Source organism: Schistocerca serialis, chromosome 4, assembly GCF_023864345.2.
Source record: "Schistocerca serialis cubense isolate TAMUIC-IGC-003099 chromosome 4, iqSchSeri2.2, whole genome shotgun sequence".
Taxonomy (NCBI): Eukaryota; Metazoa; Arthropoda; class Insecta; order Orthoptera; family Acrididae; genus Schistocerca; species Schistocerca serialis.
In genome coordinates this window covers 259,991,003-260,007,361 of record NC_064641.1, presented here as the reverse complement: position 1 = coordinate 260,007,361, position 16,359 = coordinate 259,991,003, and the positions used below count along the sequence as shown (strand labels likewise).

General features: G+C 40.4%; 1 protein-coding gene across 4 annotated transcripts in view; it reads left to right on the top strand.

Moving 5' to 3' along the window:
• Positions 1 to 8,709: 8,709 nt before the first annotated feature.
• The window catches only part of LOC126473906 (tRNA wybutosine-synthesizing protein 4-like), a 68,785-nt gene continuing 61,135 nt past the window's right edge, over positions 8,710 to 16,359 (top strand). For 2 of the 4 annotated variants that reach the window (XM_050101253.1, XM_050101249.1), the window contains exons 1-2: positions 8,710 to 8,828; positions 11,220 to 11,429. In XM_050101253.1, coding sequence (XP_049957210.1) covers positions 8,817 to 8,828; positions 11,220 to 11,429 — 222 coding nt within the window. In that variant the 5' untranslated portion in view covers positions 8,710 to 8,816. Of the gene's footprint in view, positions 8,829 to 8,888; positions 10,052 to 11,219; positions 11,430 to 16,359 lie in introns of those variants that run through there. The other 2 variants (XM_050101251.1, XM_050101250.1) reach the window with 2 other exon arrangements.

The following is a 16,359-nucleotide window of genomic DNA, read 5'->3' as shown; positions in this document are numbered from 1 at the left end:
TGTTAGGTGTAAAAACCTGAAACTGTCTACGTCTGAATAAGCTCTCATCTAATAGAACAGGTAATAAAGAAGTTATGGCTCCCAACCTATAGGAAGTGTGGTTAGGTGGCATGCCTGTATGTCTTATATCATTTCTATACATTCTCTCATATGGTGCAGAACTAATATTTTCACCACTGACCATAAAGCAGGTCATGTACTCTCTGTTTAATAATGGATGGGTCCTATTGTGCGCTGCTAATTTGAGATGTAATACGATCTCGCCACTCTAGTAAATCTTCACTCAACACAGTTGTAATTTGATGGTAAATCAGTTCTAAATTTTTCCTCCAAAGTGGCTTTCTGAGATATCACTTTAGTGGCAGATTGTTGTATAATAACCCTTAATTTAATTCTGAATTTAACTTTACTGAAAATCCATTGTGAAAAATCATGGGAAAAACTGTTCTCTCATTTTAACTTCCTGTTCAGCTTACGAACAGATGCTTTTAGTTGGGCTTGTTGATCAGATAATCGCTGCATTGCATCAGGAAGACATGGTACACAGTTTTTAGTTCTGTGATCTTAGTCGTTAATGCATCTTGTTGCATTAACAAATCTGTCTCCTTGGATAACACTGCATCTTGTGGCAATGATAAATTTCTCATATCAATTGACAAACCTGTCGGTTTTGATGACAAAACATTTTGTTTAGATGACATGTCACTTAATTTGGAGTTCATTATGCTTAATGGACATTTCGTTTTGCATAGTTAACATTTCATTTTTTAATATTTTTCAAGTCATCTTCTGACTGGTTTGATGTGGCACACCATGAACTCCTTTACTGCCCCAACCTTTTCAACTAAGAGTAGCACTTTCATCCTAAATCGTCATTTATTTCCTGGATTTATTCCAATTTCCAGCTACCTCTATAGTTTTTACCTGCTACAACTCCCTCTAGTACCACAAAAGTTATTCCATGGTGTGTTAACAGATGCCTTAAAACCATGTCTCTTCTTCTTGTCACTGTTTTTCATATATTCCTTTCTTGGCCAATTCTTCATCAGTCCACATAATTTTCAGTTTTTCAAAAATTTGTTTTTATCATAGCTTTCATCTTACGCTGCTATGCTGTAAATATACCTGGTGTGAGGCTGGCGGTTACATTAATTTCCTCCCTCTCAGTATTCGATTCAATTTTGTGAGCTGAAGCATCAGCGAATTAGCTGTCATCAGCATTCAATTCTACCTCATTCAGTGTTTCTAAGTCCATTTTTGCAGGATTCCCTGTTTTTACCATAACATAAAAGGTGACTGACTCTACACATGTAAAATCACATATTTTAATTTAATACCAGCACACAAATATTAAAGTCAGTGAAAAGAGCTTTCTAAAAAGACGACATAAGTTTGTTGTAACAATAAAGTAGCACTGCTACATTCCACTTTCTTGCAATGTGACGTCAGCCATCTTGCACAATCCAGTTTCAGATTATTAAACATAACTGCAAAACTTAAAATAATTAATTCCTGACAAGAAACGGGTCAACAGTCATTAATTTGATAGCCAGTTAACACATTATTCATGAGCAAAGGAGAATAGATAATGTTGTCCTTGCCTTGTACCTATCATTTTAGTGAAGGTCATAGATATCACTCCAAAAATATCAAAGATATCGGTTTTACAATTTTCAGTTAATTCTTTCTTGTTGCAGTATTACCTTCCACATTAGTTGTCGTTCCTCAATTTTTGCAATGGTTTTGTTCCCACATTCACTACGGGATGGTGGCCTATCAGTATTGTGAATTGTCGTTCTTCAATGTCCTCCTTAAACTACCTGGCTGCCTCATAAACTAGGAGCAATTCCCTATCAAATGCTGACCACTTGCGTTGAGCTGCAGTTAGTTTTTTTTAACAGAATCTCAGTGGGTAAGATTTTCCATTGATTATCTGAAAAACTGCTCCAATTGCGATGTTGTTGTTGTTGTGGTCTTCAGTCCTGAGACTGGTTTGATGCAGCTCTCCATGCTACTCTATCCTGTGCAAGCTTTTTCATCTCCCAGTACCTACTGCAACCTACATCCTTCTGAATCTGCTTAGTGTATTCATCTCTTGGTCTCCCTCTACGATTTTTACCCTCCACGCTGCCCTCCAATACTAAATTGGTGATCCCTTGATGCCTCAGAACATGTCCTACCAACCGATCCCTTCTTCTGGTCAAGTTGCGCCACAAACTTCTCTTCTCCCCAATCCTATTCAATACTTCCTCATTAGTTATGTGATCTACCCATCTAATCTTCAGCATTCTTCTGTAGCACCACATTTCGAAAGCTTCTATTCTCTTCTTGTCCAAACTATTTATCGTCCATGTTTCACTTCCATACATGGCTACACTCCATACAAATACTTTCAGAAATGACTTCCTGACACTTAAATCAATACTGGATGTTAACAAATTTCTCTTCTTCAGAAACGCTTTCCTTGCCATTGCCAGCCTACATTTTATATCCTCTCTACTTCGACCATCATCAGTTATTTTGCTCCCCAAATAGCAAAACTCCTTTACTACTTTAAGTGCCTCATTTCCTAATCTAATTCCCTCAGCATCACCCGATTTAATTAGACTACATTCCATTATCCTTGTTTTGCTTTTGTTGATGTTCATCTTATATCCTCCTTTCAAGACACTGTCCATTCCATTCAACTGCTCTTCCAAGTCCTTTGCTGTCTCTGACAGAATTACAATGTCATCGGCAAACCTCAAAGTTTTTATTTCTTCTCCATGAATTTTAATACCTACTCCGAATTTTTCTTTTGTTTCCTTTACTGCTTGCTCAGTATACAGATTGAACAACATCGGGGAGAGGCTACAACCCTGTCTTACTCCCTTCCCAATCACTGCTTCCCTTTCATGTCCCTCGACTCTTATAACTGCCATCTGCTTTCTGTACAAATTGTAAATAGCCTTTCGCTCCCTGTATTTTACCCCTGCCACCTTCAGAATTAGAAAGAGAGTATTCCAGTCAACATTGTCAAAAGCTTTCTCTAAGTCTACAAATGCTAGAAACGTAGGTTTGCCTTTCCTTAATCTTTCTTCTAAGATAAGTCGTAAGGTCAGTATTGCCTCACGTGTTCCAGTGTTTCTACGGAATCCAAACTGATCTTCCCCGAGGTTGGCTTCTACTAGTTTTTCCATTCGTCTGTAAAGAATTCGTGTTAGTATTTTGCAGCTGTGACTTATTAAGCTGATAGTTCGGTAATTTTCACATCTGTCAACACCTGCTTTCTTTGGGATTGGAATTATTATATTCTTCTTGAAGTCTGAGGGTATTTCGCCTGTCTCATACATCTTCCTCACCAATTGCGATGTTATAGTTAAAAGGGCACCCTTTATTGGATGTGCTAATGTATATGTCTGTTCTAAGCTGCATTTGCTCTTCTCGAAAGCATGTTGCATATCATCTGTCCACTACAGCACACACTTCTCATACATCTTCCTCACCAATTGCGATGTTATAGTTAAAAGGGCACCCTTTATTGGATGTGCTAATGTAAATGTCTGTTCTAAGCTGCATTTGCTCTTCTCGAAAGCATGTTGCATATCATCTGTCCACTACAGCACACACTTCTCATGATTAACTTTCCCCTTCAATGCGTCTGTCAAAGTTGCCTGCAACTATACTGCTTGAGGCAAAAGTCTCCTGTAAAAGTTGACTGTTCCAAGAAATCGTTGCAGTTCTTTGAATTTTATAGGTCTAGGCACAGAGCAGAAAGTTTCAATCCTATCAGCTGTGGGTCTAATACCAGATGTAATTACTAAATGAGGCAGAACTGTTACCACATTTTTCCAAAGTTGACACTTCTCTTCATTGATCACAACACCATGTATCTTCTGAGTATCAAAAACAATTTTTAAATGTGTTCTATGGTCTTCTGCTGATTTTGAAGAAACCAATATATCATCCAAGTAAAAACAGAATAAAAACTCTCCTAATACTGCGTCGATAAAATGCTGCATTTGTTAACCCATAAGGCATTTGTACGTAATCGAAAAGGCCAAAGGTCGTAATAACTGCCGTTTTTAGAATCTCTTTTGGCGCCATTGCAATTTCATGGTACGCCTTCTTGCAATCTATCATGCTAAACATATTTGCACCTGCCAGAGTGTGTGAAAAATCCTGGAAGTTGGTAATCTGATACCTATCTGGTCTAGTATGAAAGTTAAGTGATCCTTAATTCCTTCAGTCTACAAGAACTGTCTTTTTTAACTACTAAATGCATCATCAATGCTCAGTTACTAGCAAAGGCCGAACTCTGCCTGAGTGCAAAAGTTCGTCTACAATTTTTTACCTGCCTGACATCTATCTGTTTCAAGTCTACTTGCCTTGTCGTGGACTGGGGGACTTTGCAATGTATGCCTGTAATGCTTTGTCTCTTGAACAATACCTCTGAATGTTTTTTGTCTGAGTTTTGTATTGACAGCATAGTTCCTTTTGCCGACACAACACGACCAAAACTTTGTGGCCTGCACACCCCTGACATGTGAATTTAGCCTCTTCCAACATAGTGCGTCGATATGCTGCTCCACCTTAGGCTGAGGCTGCTGCTTCTGATGCTACCAGGCTGCTAGTCTCTTTGTGTATGCTGTCCAACTATCCTAGACTTCTCCTTATTGCTTTGTGGAACTCTGAACTTTCTTGATGTAATAACGCTTTCTGCTGTGCCACCTTCTGTAATTTGATGAATCTGGTGTGAGTCCTGGTGATCTCTTTTGTACCGACTATGATTTCCGTCATACATCTTCTTTTATCACCCCATGCTGTTGCACCAAAATGTCTAGCGAAAGTTTGTGATGATGAAGAAAAAGTGTCCCTGTAATTCGCACAGATACATCTGCTATCACGAAATTCTAGTTGAAAGTATGATGCAATACAAAATCCACTCTGAGGTGATGTATCCCACAATAACACACTAGTGTGTCATTAATGGCATGTAGGAAAATCCTGATTGGTTTGCAGCTTGAGTGGGAATATTCCAATTGGTACGGTACTTACTGCCAAACCATAGTCTACCAGGAAGCAGAAAGCAGAGACCCTATCCTGCACATAAATCTTCCTGTCCTTAAACTGAAATGTTATCCTGGTCCTTTATACCTAGTAGGGTGCACTCCTCTTTAGTCCTGTCGCCTCTCATACTGATAATAGTCTGTCATTGCAGATACATTAAATTGCAAGGGGAAACACATTTGTGTACTGTTGTTCTGAATTTCTCGTGAAACCAACATATGTCCTTCAGCGATGAGCCACCATTACATAATGTGTTGATAAGCTCTCCATGTAAGACAAAAAACCCCAAGTCAATGGAGCAGCTGGTTGCTTACACTAAAGTCAGTTAACTGGCATTCCATGTCATCTCTGAGGATACCACGATCCCGCATGTCACAAATTGCCAGCCTCATGTGAGTTTGTAAGAGTCAGTACTTCTCCAGAACCATTCCTTTTATGCTGTGGCAACATGGCTCTCTGTGTAGTATTACTAACACTTCTCACGCGTGAATCCGCTTCTTTATGCTATTGCAATACAGCATGGAGTCTGTCAGGCAAGTGTAATTTGTTGTCTGTAATCTTACGCATTGTTCAGGTATCTGCAACAGACATTATAATAACCTTTTGTTAGCACATCCGTTTTGTTTGATGTTGGTGAAGAGGCAATAATATCACTAACGATATAAGAATATTCAGCTAAATTGTTCAGCACAGGGACAGATTTGTATGCCTCGTCCACCACTCCATAACTTTGTAAAATGAATTCAATTATGTGAAACCAAGTCTGAGGGTGGAGAATAATGCGAAGCATGCGGAAACATCAGATAATATACCGGCATGGTAGAATCAGACACAGTTGTCTCTAGCAATAACACTGGATAATTGTAAAATTGCCCCACCTGTGCATATCTGTAGGGCTCACTGTACATGGAGCCCTGATACATGGTACAGTTGCTGTCAGTTGCTTTGTTCACATGTTGGCCCATCATTATCACTATGATCCATGAAATTAATAGTACTGACTCTTTTCCTCTCTGATTTGAATTTTCTTGTGTCGATGGAATAATGATGGTGTGAAGTTCACTGTTTGATTCTTCCTTCTGAAGAATAAACCTTTCTCTTGCTGATGATATAAATGTGCCATTGTGGACAAATGTCTCGTGCTGACCTAAAGTCGAAAAACTTAAGTTTTGAAGAATCTGCGAAGTCAGTGCAACCACTGTAGTCCCTAGCGTAGGCAGAAGGAACAGGGTACGATCAACACAATTTCAACACACAGTTACTGCTATATTACTTATAAATCTGAACAAGCAAATTAGCACAGGTAACATCAACATTAACAAGCCCAGAGATAGCTACAGCGAGAGACCACAGACAAGTTCCACATCTCAGTCCATTTATGCGGGAAGTCTGCCTGTCGATAAACCGATCCTGCTCGACTTTGCTATTTCCAAAATTCAGTGTTATTGCCATTGTAGTTGCCACGCACATCGCGCGTGTCTGGAAACACGTGCAGGCCTCTGTAAGTGATAGGAGGGAGAGTTATGCATGTGAAATGTTTTCTGTGCAAACGCACCTTTTAGCAGTTTTTAACTTCTCTGTCATGCAATCTGTGTGTTGAGGTTCGTTTGAGCAGTTTCCGGAGAGCGCCAGGAAACAGGCCTAGCAGCACAGGGTAGCCGTGCGGTCTAAGGTGTCTTGTCACGGTTCGAGTGGCTCCCCCCGCTGGAGGTTCGAGTCTTCCCTCAGGTATGGGTGTATGTGTCGACCTTAGCGTAAGTGAGTTTAAGTTAGATTAAGTAGTGTGTAAACCTAGGGACCAATGACCTCAGCAGTTTGATCCCATAGCCCTTACCACAAATTTCCAAAACAGTCCGTACTGTGAATGGACAGCTACAGTGACGTAGGCAGCCCGTGCTTGGTATTTGCACTGCTCATACACATTTCGTCGCATTTCTGTTTGGAATTCCGTGCATGGTGGGACATCAAGTGGCCATGTGCAGCCCTGCGACATGTTCTTGAGAGAACATAGGCACCAAGCTTGGAGCAATTGTTTTATCATGTCCTAAACAGATAAGCAATGCAAATAAGGAAGCAGTTCTTGGAGTAATTTTCATTTCAAACCTAGACTCCATAGCTCAAAGTACCCTAACTTTTTGCTATGTGGTGACTTCAACACAATTTTTTTTTAAAAACTTGTACTCTGCATTATTGTTGTAGCATTTCCAATCAGGTTAACATCTACATTGCACTGCAAATAACTAGTGAGAAGGAATACTAATTTCTTGCAAAAATAAAAGAAACAGTTTCTTGTGTTTCTTACACCAGAATAAAGGACAATAAATTATTTCGTGACTATTTCAAAATGTGTAAAAATTAATAAGGTCGTCTGTGAGGCAAAGAAACTATGCAACTGACAGTTTATATTACATTCTAGGAATAAATGTAAAGCAATGTGGGGAGTTAAAATAATAAAACACGTTATGTTGTCAGTCTACAATTTAGCCTAGAATGGCATTCCATAAATTTAAGATGTAAACAAGAAAAGTTAAGTAGTAACATCACTCCTAGAGGAAGTGCTAAACAAGTGTCTTGTGGTCGAAAAACATGGTGTTTCACGAAAGGCAGGTGAATAAAATTCTGCTAAAGCTGTCAATATATTTGAAACAAAATATTTAATTCAAAACTACTGATCAAATTTGCCTGCTTAGTTAGCTTCAAGTGAATATTTATGTATGTTCGTATGTATATAGCATTAAGAGACCTTACAGTGTCTTAAAAGAAGTAGGACATCAGAGACTCCTCAGAGGGCATCGGAATTTCGTAAACCACACTAAACTGCTTATTTCGGCTTAAAGTGCACATTTGTATGTCCAGATGCACACTGAAGTACTGGACATTCAGCTTTTCTATGTGGTTTTTGGGATACCAATTTTCTTGGAGTATAAGTACTCATTTAACTAATGTTTGGTTCTTTATTATGGCATAATGCCATTCGTGCCAGAAAATGAAAATGTGCACTTGAAATTGAACGAAGTTGAAATTAGCCAGTAGTGTGGAACGAAACACTTCGTTTCAAATAAATTGACTGCCTCGGTGAAAGAGATTAATAGAAGCAAATTTCTCTAGCAAACCGACAAAAATAACTTCATTAAGGTGATTAATGGTCCGTTGCTAATAAAATGGAAATAATATAAAATCAGAAAACTGAAACTACTAACTTTTTTATTTAGTCCTCCATGATTATGGGAATGTATATTAATTCATTTGATGGCTACCGGCCACAGAGTCTGATTTGTTTTCATTTGACCTGTGAGCTGTAAACGAAGAGTGAACAGAAATATCATGAAACATACAGAAGGATCAAGTGGAGAATGATCCCCATTATAACTCAGATTGCTCTGCGCATACGCGAATCTTGCAGCCTTGCCGCGCCAGAAAAACTTTTCCGAGTAGCATCTAGCTACTTGCTGCTACTGCTCACACGGCAAACAGCCGCACTTCAAGTAGCCGGTAGCGGGAGAAGGCACTGCTTATACGCGAATTCAGCTCTGCACATGCTCATGAATCTGCTGGTAGCTGCTCGAACGAACTTTTGGACACTGAGGGGGACACATGTGCCAGTTTTCAATGCCGATGCAAAACCGATGTTGCTAACTACATCCTCTGGCGGAATATGAAGTACAGATGACTTTGACATATGAGAAAGATTCGTAGCGGGAGGTTAGAATGATGATGTTAAGTTTGGAGTATTGTAATTTTGGATCGTGAAAGGCTGTTGCTGCATAATGGATAAAAATGTTCGTTGTATTATTCTAGCTCAAAGTGCCTTAGTACCATGTTGCAGTCTTTTTGGCAATACATGTGATGATTATCAAATTCTTTTACTTTCCACGCATCACGATCCACATGTTTCGCTCACCTCATTATCTTTCAGAAATGAATTCTGGATTGTTTCAGAAATGTCAATAAAAAACGTTTAGAGCGTAATTGTTTCATTTTCGTCGCTTGTCCGTCGCAGCAGAATATTCCGTATTGTGTGATGGCTATAACTTTTAATACTAACACGGCAAAGCTAACATACCACCCTTCTCTACATCTTTGGTACGGGTGTTGCCCATCTCAATAATTACAGCTGTACAAAAATATATTTGCAATAATTCCTGACGTTGCATAATTTTATTGTAAAAGTGCCCGTAGTCAGTACTTACGTGGGGGCATATCAGTCTGTTTATAACTAGGTTAGGTACAGACATAGACACATTTATTTGCCGTACTTGTACAGTTACATAATTTGCTTTTGCGAAATCAGTAGGGTATTGATAGGAAATATTTAATATTCACAGTTCTGTACGCTATTGTTATGTTCAGTCCAAAGACTGAAGTAGTACAGCAGTCTTGGCTAAACTGGCCTGTAGAATTCTCTTTATGTCGGTTTAATTACTGCAGCCCACATCAACATGAGTCTGCTTAATGTAACGGAGACTTGGGCTCCTACAATTTTTTAACCCTTCACATCGTCTCCACGACCCCACAATTACCAATTTAATTTTTCCTTGATGCATCAGTGTGTATGTTATCAACCAATCCTTTTAAAAATAAAATTAACCCCATTGCTGAGTTGGTTTTTCCAGCAATTTCGCCCCCTGTTCTTGTCTTGTTGGCAAGTGCTTCATCTGTAATGATCTTGATATCAGTTTGTAGCCAGGCTTCAAGAAGCAGTTAATCCTTGTTTGTATTAAAAGGATTACAGTCACTAAAATGATAGCAATATATTTTTGTTCCAAAGTGTCAAGTGCATTAGGCACTGTGTACAAGAGCAGCAAAACTGAATGCTGCCATTTGTGAACTACAAAACGGACATTATCAAAACAGTGTAACCTTGACTGAGGCTCAAACGACTATGTAATCAAAATGTACTGGAAGGAAATACAAAAGGAGTACAGACTGAAATAACAAGTCATAAGTAATTTTTTTTATACCCTGCACTGTTGGGAGGATTCAAACAAGAAAGAAGTGAATGGTAAAACCACATGTACACCATATATATAAAAATCTGTATACATTTCTGAATAGGAGTACACTTGATAAACCTTATAGGGGAACTGTATTCCTCTGCTATAAAATTAATTTCAGAGTCTTTCGACATCATATCCATTTTATTATTGTTTGTATACTGAGTCTTTATAAATGAAAAAGCAAAACTGTAGTTTCACACACTGACTTCATTTTTGCTTTGGGGTCTAGTGTAGCAGGGGATACAACCCGTGGCTTTGGACAATGACGTCACAAGTCGCCAGAGAGCAGTTTACCATTTTCGCTTTTGCTGTTATGTTTCAGTTTCGTTTTTTTACTGATTGTTTGATAAAGTGGATCTGTTTATTCTATCTCGTGAGATTTTTTTTTTAAAAAGCCAAAAAACACTTATCAGCCACTGAAGGGAGCTACAACACTAAGAAGAACCGCTTCTCGATTGGCCACTTGTGACGTCATTGTCCAAAGCCGACGGGTTGTATCCCCTGCTGCACTAGTCCCTTGCTTTGTATAAAACTCAGCAATGAAGCTACATTTTGTTTGGTATTACAGCAATAATGCGTTTATATGCCTACTTTTCTTCTGCGTCAAGCAGTGTGTTGTAGTGGTAAGACACTGAACTCATCTCCAGGAGGTCGGTGTTTCAAATCCTCGCCTGTCCATCCAGATTTAGATTTTCTGAGATTTCCCTAAACTGCTTAAGGCAAATCCTAGATTCTTCCATTGAAAAGGCATGTGCAGTTTTCTTCTCCAATGCAAAGTTGTATTAAATCTGTAATGACCTCACTCTTGACAGGGAATTAAACCCTAATTTTCTTTCTTTCCTCTGTTTCTTTTGTGAAAGGAAAAAATCTAAATCTCAGTGCAAGTTGTATCTTTTAACATATAATGGTATGATCTGTTCTAACTGAAGAACTTAGTGCAGCTTAATTAATTTATGTTAATTGAGTAAAGCGTACAGCTAATTTTGAAAATTGTCAATTTCTCTTTGAAAACAAGGAGACACTCTTACCTCCAAATAACACTTGGGCATACTGGAGATGTGATAGTTTATACAGATATTTTTCTTCATCTCCCTCAGTAGAAGGAATAGTTATTGAAATGGCAAGACAAGGTTATTCTAAATATAAATTTAATAATAAAGACATTTTTTCCAGGTTCAAGGTACCAATGACTACAGCACTGTCTCCAAGTACTCAATGGTTAAACAAGGCTACTTTAATGATGAATTCATATCAGAATTTGTATCGAATTCAAAATACAGCAGAAGAGCTCCAATCATTCACATGGGCTATTACGCAAGAGCTGAAATAATTGAAGCCATTTTGACACAGTTTATGAGACATGTGGGGAACTCTCATATACAAGTAAGTTATGTGTTTTTAATGCTGAAGTATTGTCTTGAGAGAAAATACTGAATCAGTCATATTGTGCTCTCTGTTTCACTTATGCTGAGAAGTTTTCCTCTTGTTTCTTTGACTGCATTATTCCGTTTGCCTTCTCTCTGTGTTGGACTCATTCCACATTTAGCAGTTTGTTTCATCTCCTTCACTTTGCAAGAGTGACTTCATTATTTGAAATATCAGGGTTTGCTACACTGATGAGCCAAAACATTATGATCACTTGCTTAATAGAATGTTGGTCCACCTTTGGACTACAGTACTGCAGTGATTCTGTATGGTGAAGATTCCACAATTCCTTGATAGGTTTCTGGAGGTGTGTAGTACCAGATATCTAGCACTATAACATGATTCTGGCCATGTGGCATAGACAGTTATCCTGCTAGAAGGTGCCATTGCTGTTGAGTAAGACATCAAGCATGAAGGGAAGCAGATAGTCCACAATAATGTTCATATAGTCAGCAATTATCATGGTGCCTTCAGTTGTTGCCATAACTGCCATGGAGGCCTGAGTGAATCTCCCCGTGGCATAAAACTGCCTCCACTATCCTGATGTATGGCAGCTGTTTGCCCGGGTGACATTGACCTGGTGTAATGAGAAACATAATCATCTAACCAGGTAATACATTCTCATTGATGCATGGTCCAGTCTCCATGATCCTGTCCCCACTGCAACTGTAACTGATAATATTGTTAGGATTACACAGGTTTGTCCACTGTGGATCCCCATGTTCAACTATTTGCACTGAACTGTGTGCTCCAAACCACTTGCTCTGGCACCAGCATTGTACTCTGTTGTCAGATCGCCACCTATCCTCTGTTACAGAGTGGGCAAACCTCCAGATTCTGCATTGTTTTGTGATGAGGTGTGAATGTTAAACACTTTTTCTCCTACCATCTACATGTGCTTTCCCCGTCCTTCATCCACTTTCCATAGATGCTCAAGACAGTACCACATGAACAACCAACTAGCTTCACTGTTTCTGAGTTGCTTGTTCCCAGGTGCTGAGTCATAATAACATGTCCTTTTTCGAAATTGCTTATGTTAGTGGATTTCCTCATTTGCGGCCCGTGTTGTTGCTAGAATGACTCCCCAATTTTCTGTGTTCCACTAATATACTTTCCTTACTCTGCCATTTGCCTGCTACACCACCAGTTGTCATTCAGTCTTGTGATAGGTACTAGTCATAATGTTAGGCAGTTAAGGTTTCATTATTGTGGCCTGCGTCAGAATTGTCTCTGTGCCTCTGCTTTTGAAATATGAATAGCACAGTCGAGATAGAGGTCTTTAAATAATAGAAACTGTTATAAATGAACCTGCTCCAGCAACAACATAAAATAATCAAACATCCATCTTTCAATCTTTGTTTGTACAAGGAGCAGTCATAAAGTTTTACTTATCACCTTAAGAAAAAGAATGTTATGCCCCAGAGTAGTATCCCTGGTGGACACTAAAAATTCGTCCAAGTTCTACCTTGGCATCTCCCGGAAGCCAGACTGCCAGTGTCAATGACCGTTGTACTGCCAGCTAGGAGGGAAATGCTGAGAGGGTTGTAGCAAACACGGAAGCTGTTGCAGTGCGAGGGGGATGGGGGGGGGGGGGGGGGGACAACGACTGAGCACCCAAGTCTGCAAGCAAAGCATAATGACATCATGGAAGCCAAGAGATACCATCGTTCTAGTGACAAAGCAGATTTTTGTAAGGAAGGCTAGGTACAAAGAAACTTTTAAGTATTCAGGTACCGAGCCAACAGAAAACAGCCTCTTGAAGGTGGAGTTGTGAAAGTTGAGTCACTGGGAGTGCTGAAAGCGAAGGAAAAACCAGGTCACATGATGTCATAACATAACTAATGATGAAGTATTGAATAGAATTGAGGAGAAGAGGAGTTCGTGGCACAACTTGACAAAAAGTAGGGACTGGTTAATAGGACATGTTCTGAGGCACCAAGGGATCACAAATTTAACATTGGAGGCAGCGTGGAGGGTAAAAATCGTAGAGGGAGAACAAGAGCTGAATACACTAAGCAGATCCAGAAGGATGTAGGTTGCAGTAAGTACTGGGAGATGAAGCAGCTTGCACAGGATAGGGTAGCATGGAGAGCTGCATCAAACCAGTCTCAGGGAGATGAAGCAGCTTGCACAGGATAGGGTAGCATGGAGAGCTGCATCAAACCAGTCTCAGGACTGAAGACCACAACAACATAATGTCATAACCATCCCCACTGCCACAGAGTGCACAGGAAGTGCCAAGTTAAATAGCCCACTCTTCCTAACAAGTGTCTCATTGCTGATTGATGAGTGCTGTTTGCCGACTGCCCGGTGCTTAGTCTCAGCCCTTGTGTCAATTGCAGCTATCCAGTGAGAGGGAAGGCTGTGGAGGTCGACCTTTGGCATGCATAGCTGCCTCCGATTGTCTACAGAACCACAAGTGTGGCTGGAAGGATGCTGTTGCTGCCAGCTTCACCGCCAACTTCCGAAGCAACACTGATGGGGCAGGGAGGCTGCCGTCACCCTGCAGACCTGCTGGAGACTTGACCTGCATGACCTGGATGCTGTCTGTCGTCCACCTTCGAGTGGGTGAGCACTGCTTTTGCTCATCCTGTTCCTGTGGCATACACTGATCTTGCTGGCTCCTGTCTCCTAAACGGAGCTGAGAGCCAACCCCTGTGCGCCACTGAATACTTCAGGTGACGTTGGGTCACATCTGCTGAGTGCAGAGCTTCAACATCATTCAGTACATTTTGGAAATCGATTTGTTGAGCTGGAAGCTGAAGTTCACAGGTCAACGGCTTCCCCATGATGTAACAGCTGTCACTTGATGCTTCGTTGTGCTGAGGGTACTGTAAGTTGACTGCATGCCGGCATTCCGCTGCTCACAAGGCACTACTCTGCAGGACCAGCTGATACATGGTGCTTTGGAAAACAAACCTATATTTCTGCTTAATAAATTTATAATTTCCATTGGTCTTGTCATAGTGGTAACAGGTTCCCATCAGATTACCAAAGTTAAATGTTGTTGGGCTTGGCTAGCACTTGAATGGGTGACTGTCTGGTCTGTCCTTTTCACAGTTTTGTGTTTGGACTGTGGTAGAAGATGATGGGTTGGTGTATGGGACAGGTCTTTTACCTGGGCTGACCACGAGGGAATGACCAACGGGGCACAGGATTGGGAATAGAGATGGACAAGGATATGCTGTTGGTTGGGTGGACAGCAGAACACAATTTTCGGGAATGTGGGTAGGATTTTGGGTAGCATATCCCTCATCTCGGGGCGTGACAAGAGATAGCTGAAGACTTGGTAAAGGATGTGGTTGAGCTTTTGAAGGCCATTGTGATACTGAGTGATCAGAAGAGTGCTAGTCAATTGCTGGTTAACAGGTTCTTTGGAGTCAGAGGAGAAGATGGCATGGAAGATTTGTTTATGGACAAGCTGGATGGGATGTTGTCTGTCAGTAAAGGATCTAGTAAGATTATCAGTATATTGTGACAGCTTCCGCTTTCCACTGCAAATGCAATGTCATGGATGGCAAGGCCGTTAGGAAGAGACTTTTTGAAATGGAACGGGTGATAGCTCTCAAAGTGGAGGTACCGTTGGTGGTTGGTACACTCAATATGGACAGATGTATTTATGGAGCCATTTGAGAGGTGGAGATTGATGTAAAGAAAGGTGGCTCACTGAGTTGAGAAGGACCAGGTGAAGCAAATTTGGGAATATACATTGAGGTTGTAGAGGAAAGAGGAAAGATTGTCCTTGCCATGTATCCAGATTTTGAAAATGTCTTCAGTAAATCTGAACCAGACAAGAGATTTTAGGTGTTGACTGGATAGGAAGAACTCCTCCATATGGCTCATAAATAACTTAATGTTGGGTGGAGCTATGTGAGTACCCATGGCAGTATCATGGAGTTGTTTGTAGATTTGGCCTTTGAAAAAGAAATAATTGTGGGTCAGGATATGGTTGTCTAGCAGGATTAGGGAAGCAGTGATTCGTTTGCTGTCAGAGGATGTTGGGAAAGGTAGTGTTCTATGGCCACAAGGTCATGGGACTGGGAGATGTTGGTGTGCAAGGATGTTACACCCACAGTAACCAACAAGGACTCTGGTGGTAACGGGACAGGAATTGTGGTGAGGTGGTGAAGGAAGTGAGCACTGTCTTCAGTGTAGGATGGGAAGTTGTGGACAATAGATTGGTGTCGGTCAACAAACGCAGAGGTTCATTCCATGGGAGCATTGAATCCAGCCAAAATGGGACAACCAGTGGGCAGACCTGTGGGTTTGGTTTATGCCGTTTTGGAATAGGTAAAAGATAGTAGTGTGGAGAAGTTATTGAAGTAAGGAGCTGGAGATGGATTCAGAGGTCAGGTTTTGGTTAGGAGCTAACCCTTGAGGAGCTGCTTGAGATATGTAGGGTGGGTGAGTACAGGGTAATCAATACAGAACCAAATATAGGTAATGCAGCAGTAGGACTAGTAATGAATAAGATAACAGGAACATGGGTAAACTACTATGAGTGAACACAGCATCCTAGCCAGTGCAAGATACAAAGCCAAGACCAGCCACAGTAGTACAAGTAATGCTAATTGTTTGGCAATGTCTGTGATGTGTGGAAGTTTGGGTCAGTACAGGAGGGAATGTGCTTAAGGCAACCTCGAGATAAGTGGGAAATTTGGCTTCGAGTCCCAGTCTGGCACAAATTTTCTTCTGTCACTAATAATTTGTGCAGCTGGTTTATAACCATATTTGCGGTTTGCGAATACATTTCATTAACAAGTGTATGTATCTACTTCCTTCACAGGGGATGGATAAACTGAAAAAAGTATGTCAAGATAAAAAAATGTGGTTTGTTAAAGGAGGCAACAATTCAGTTTTGATGTGGGACTGGAATTCGATAGTAAGA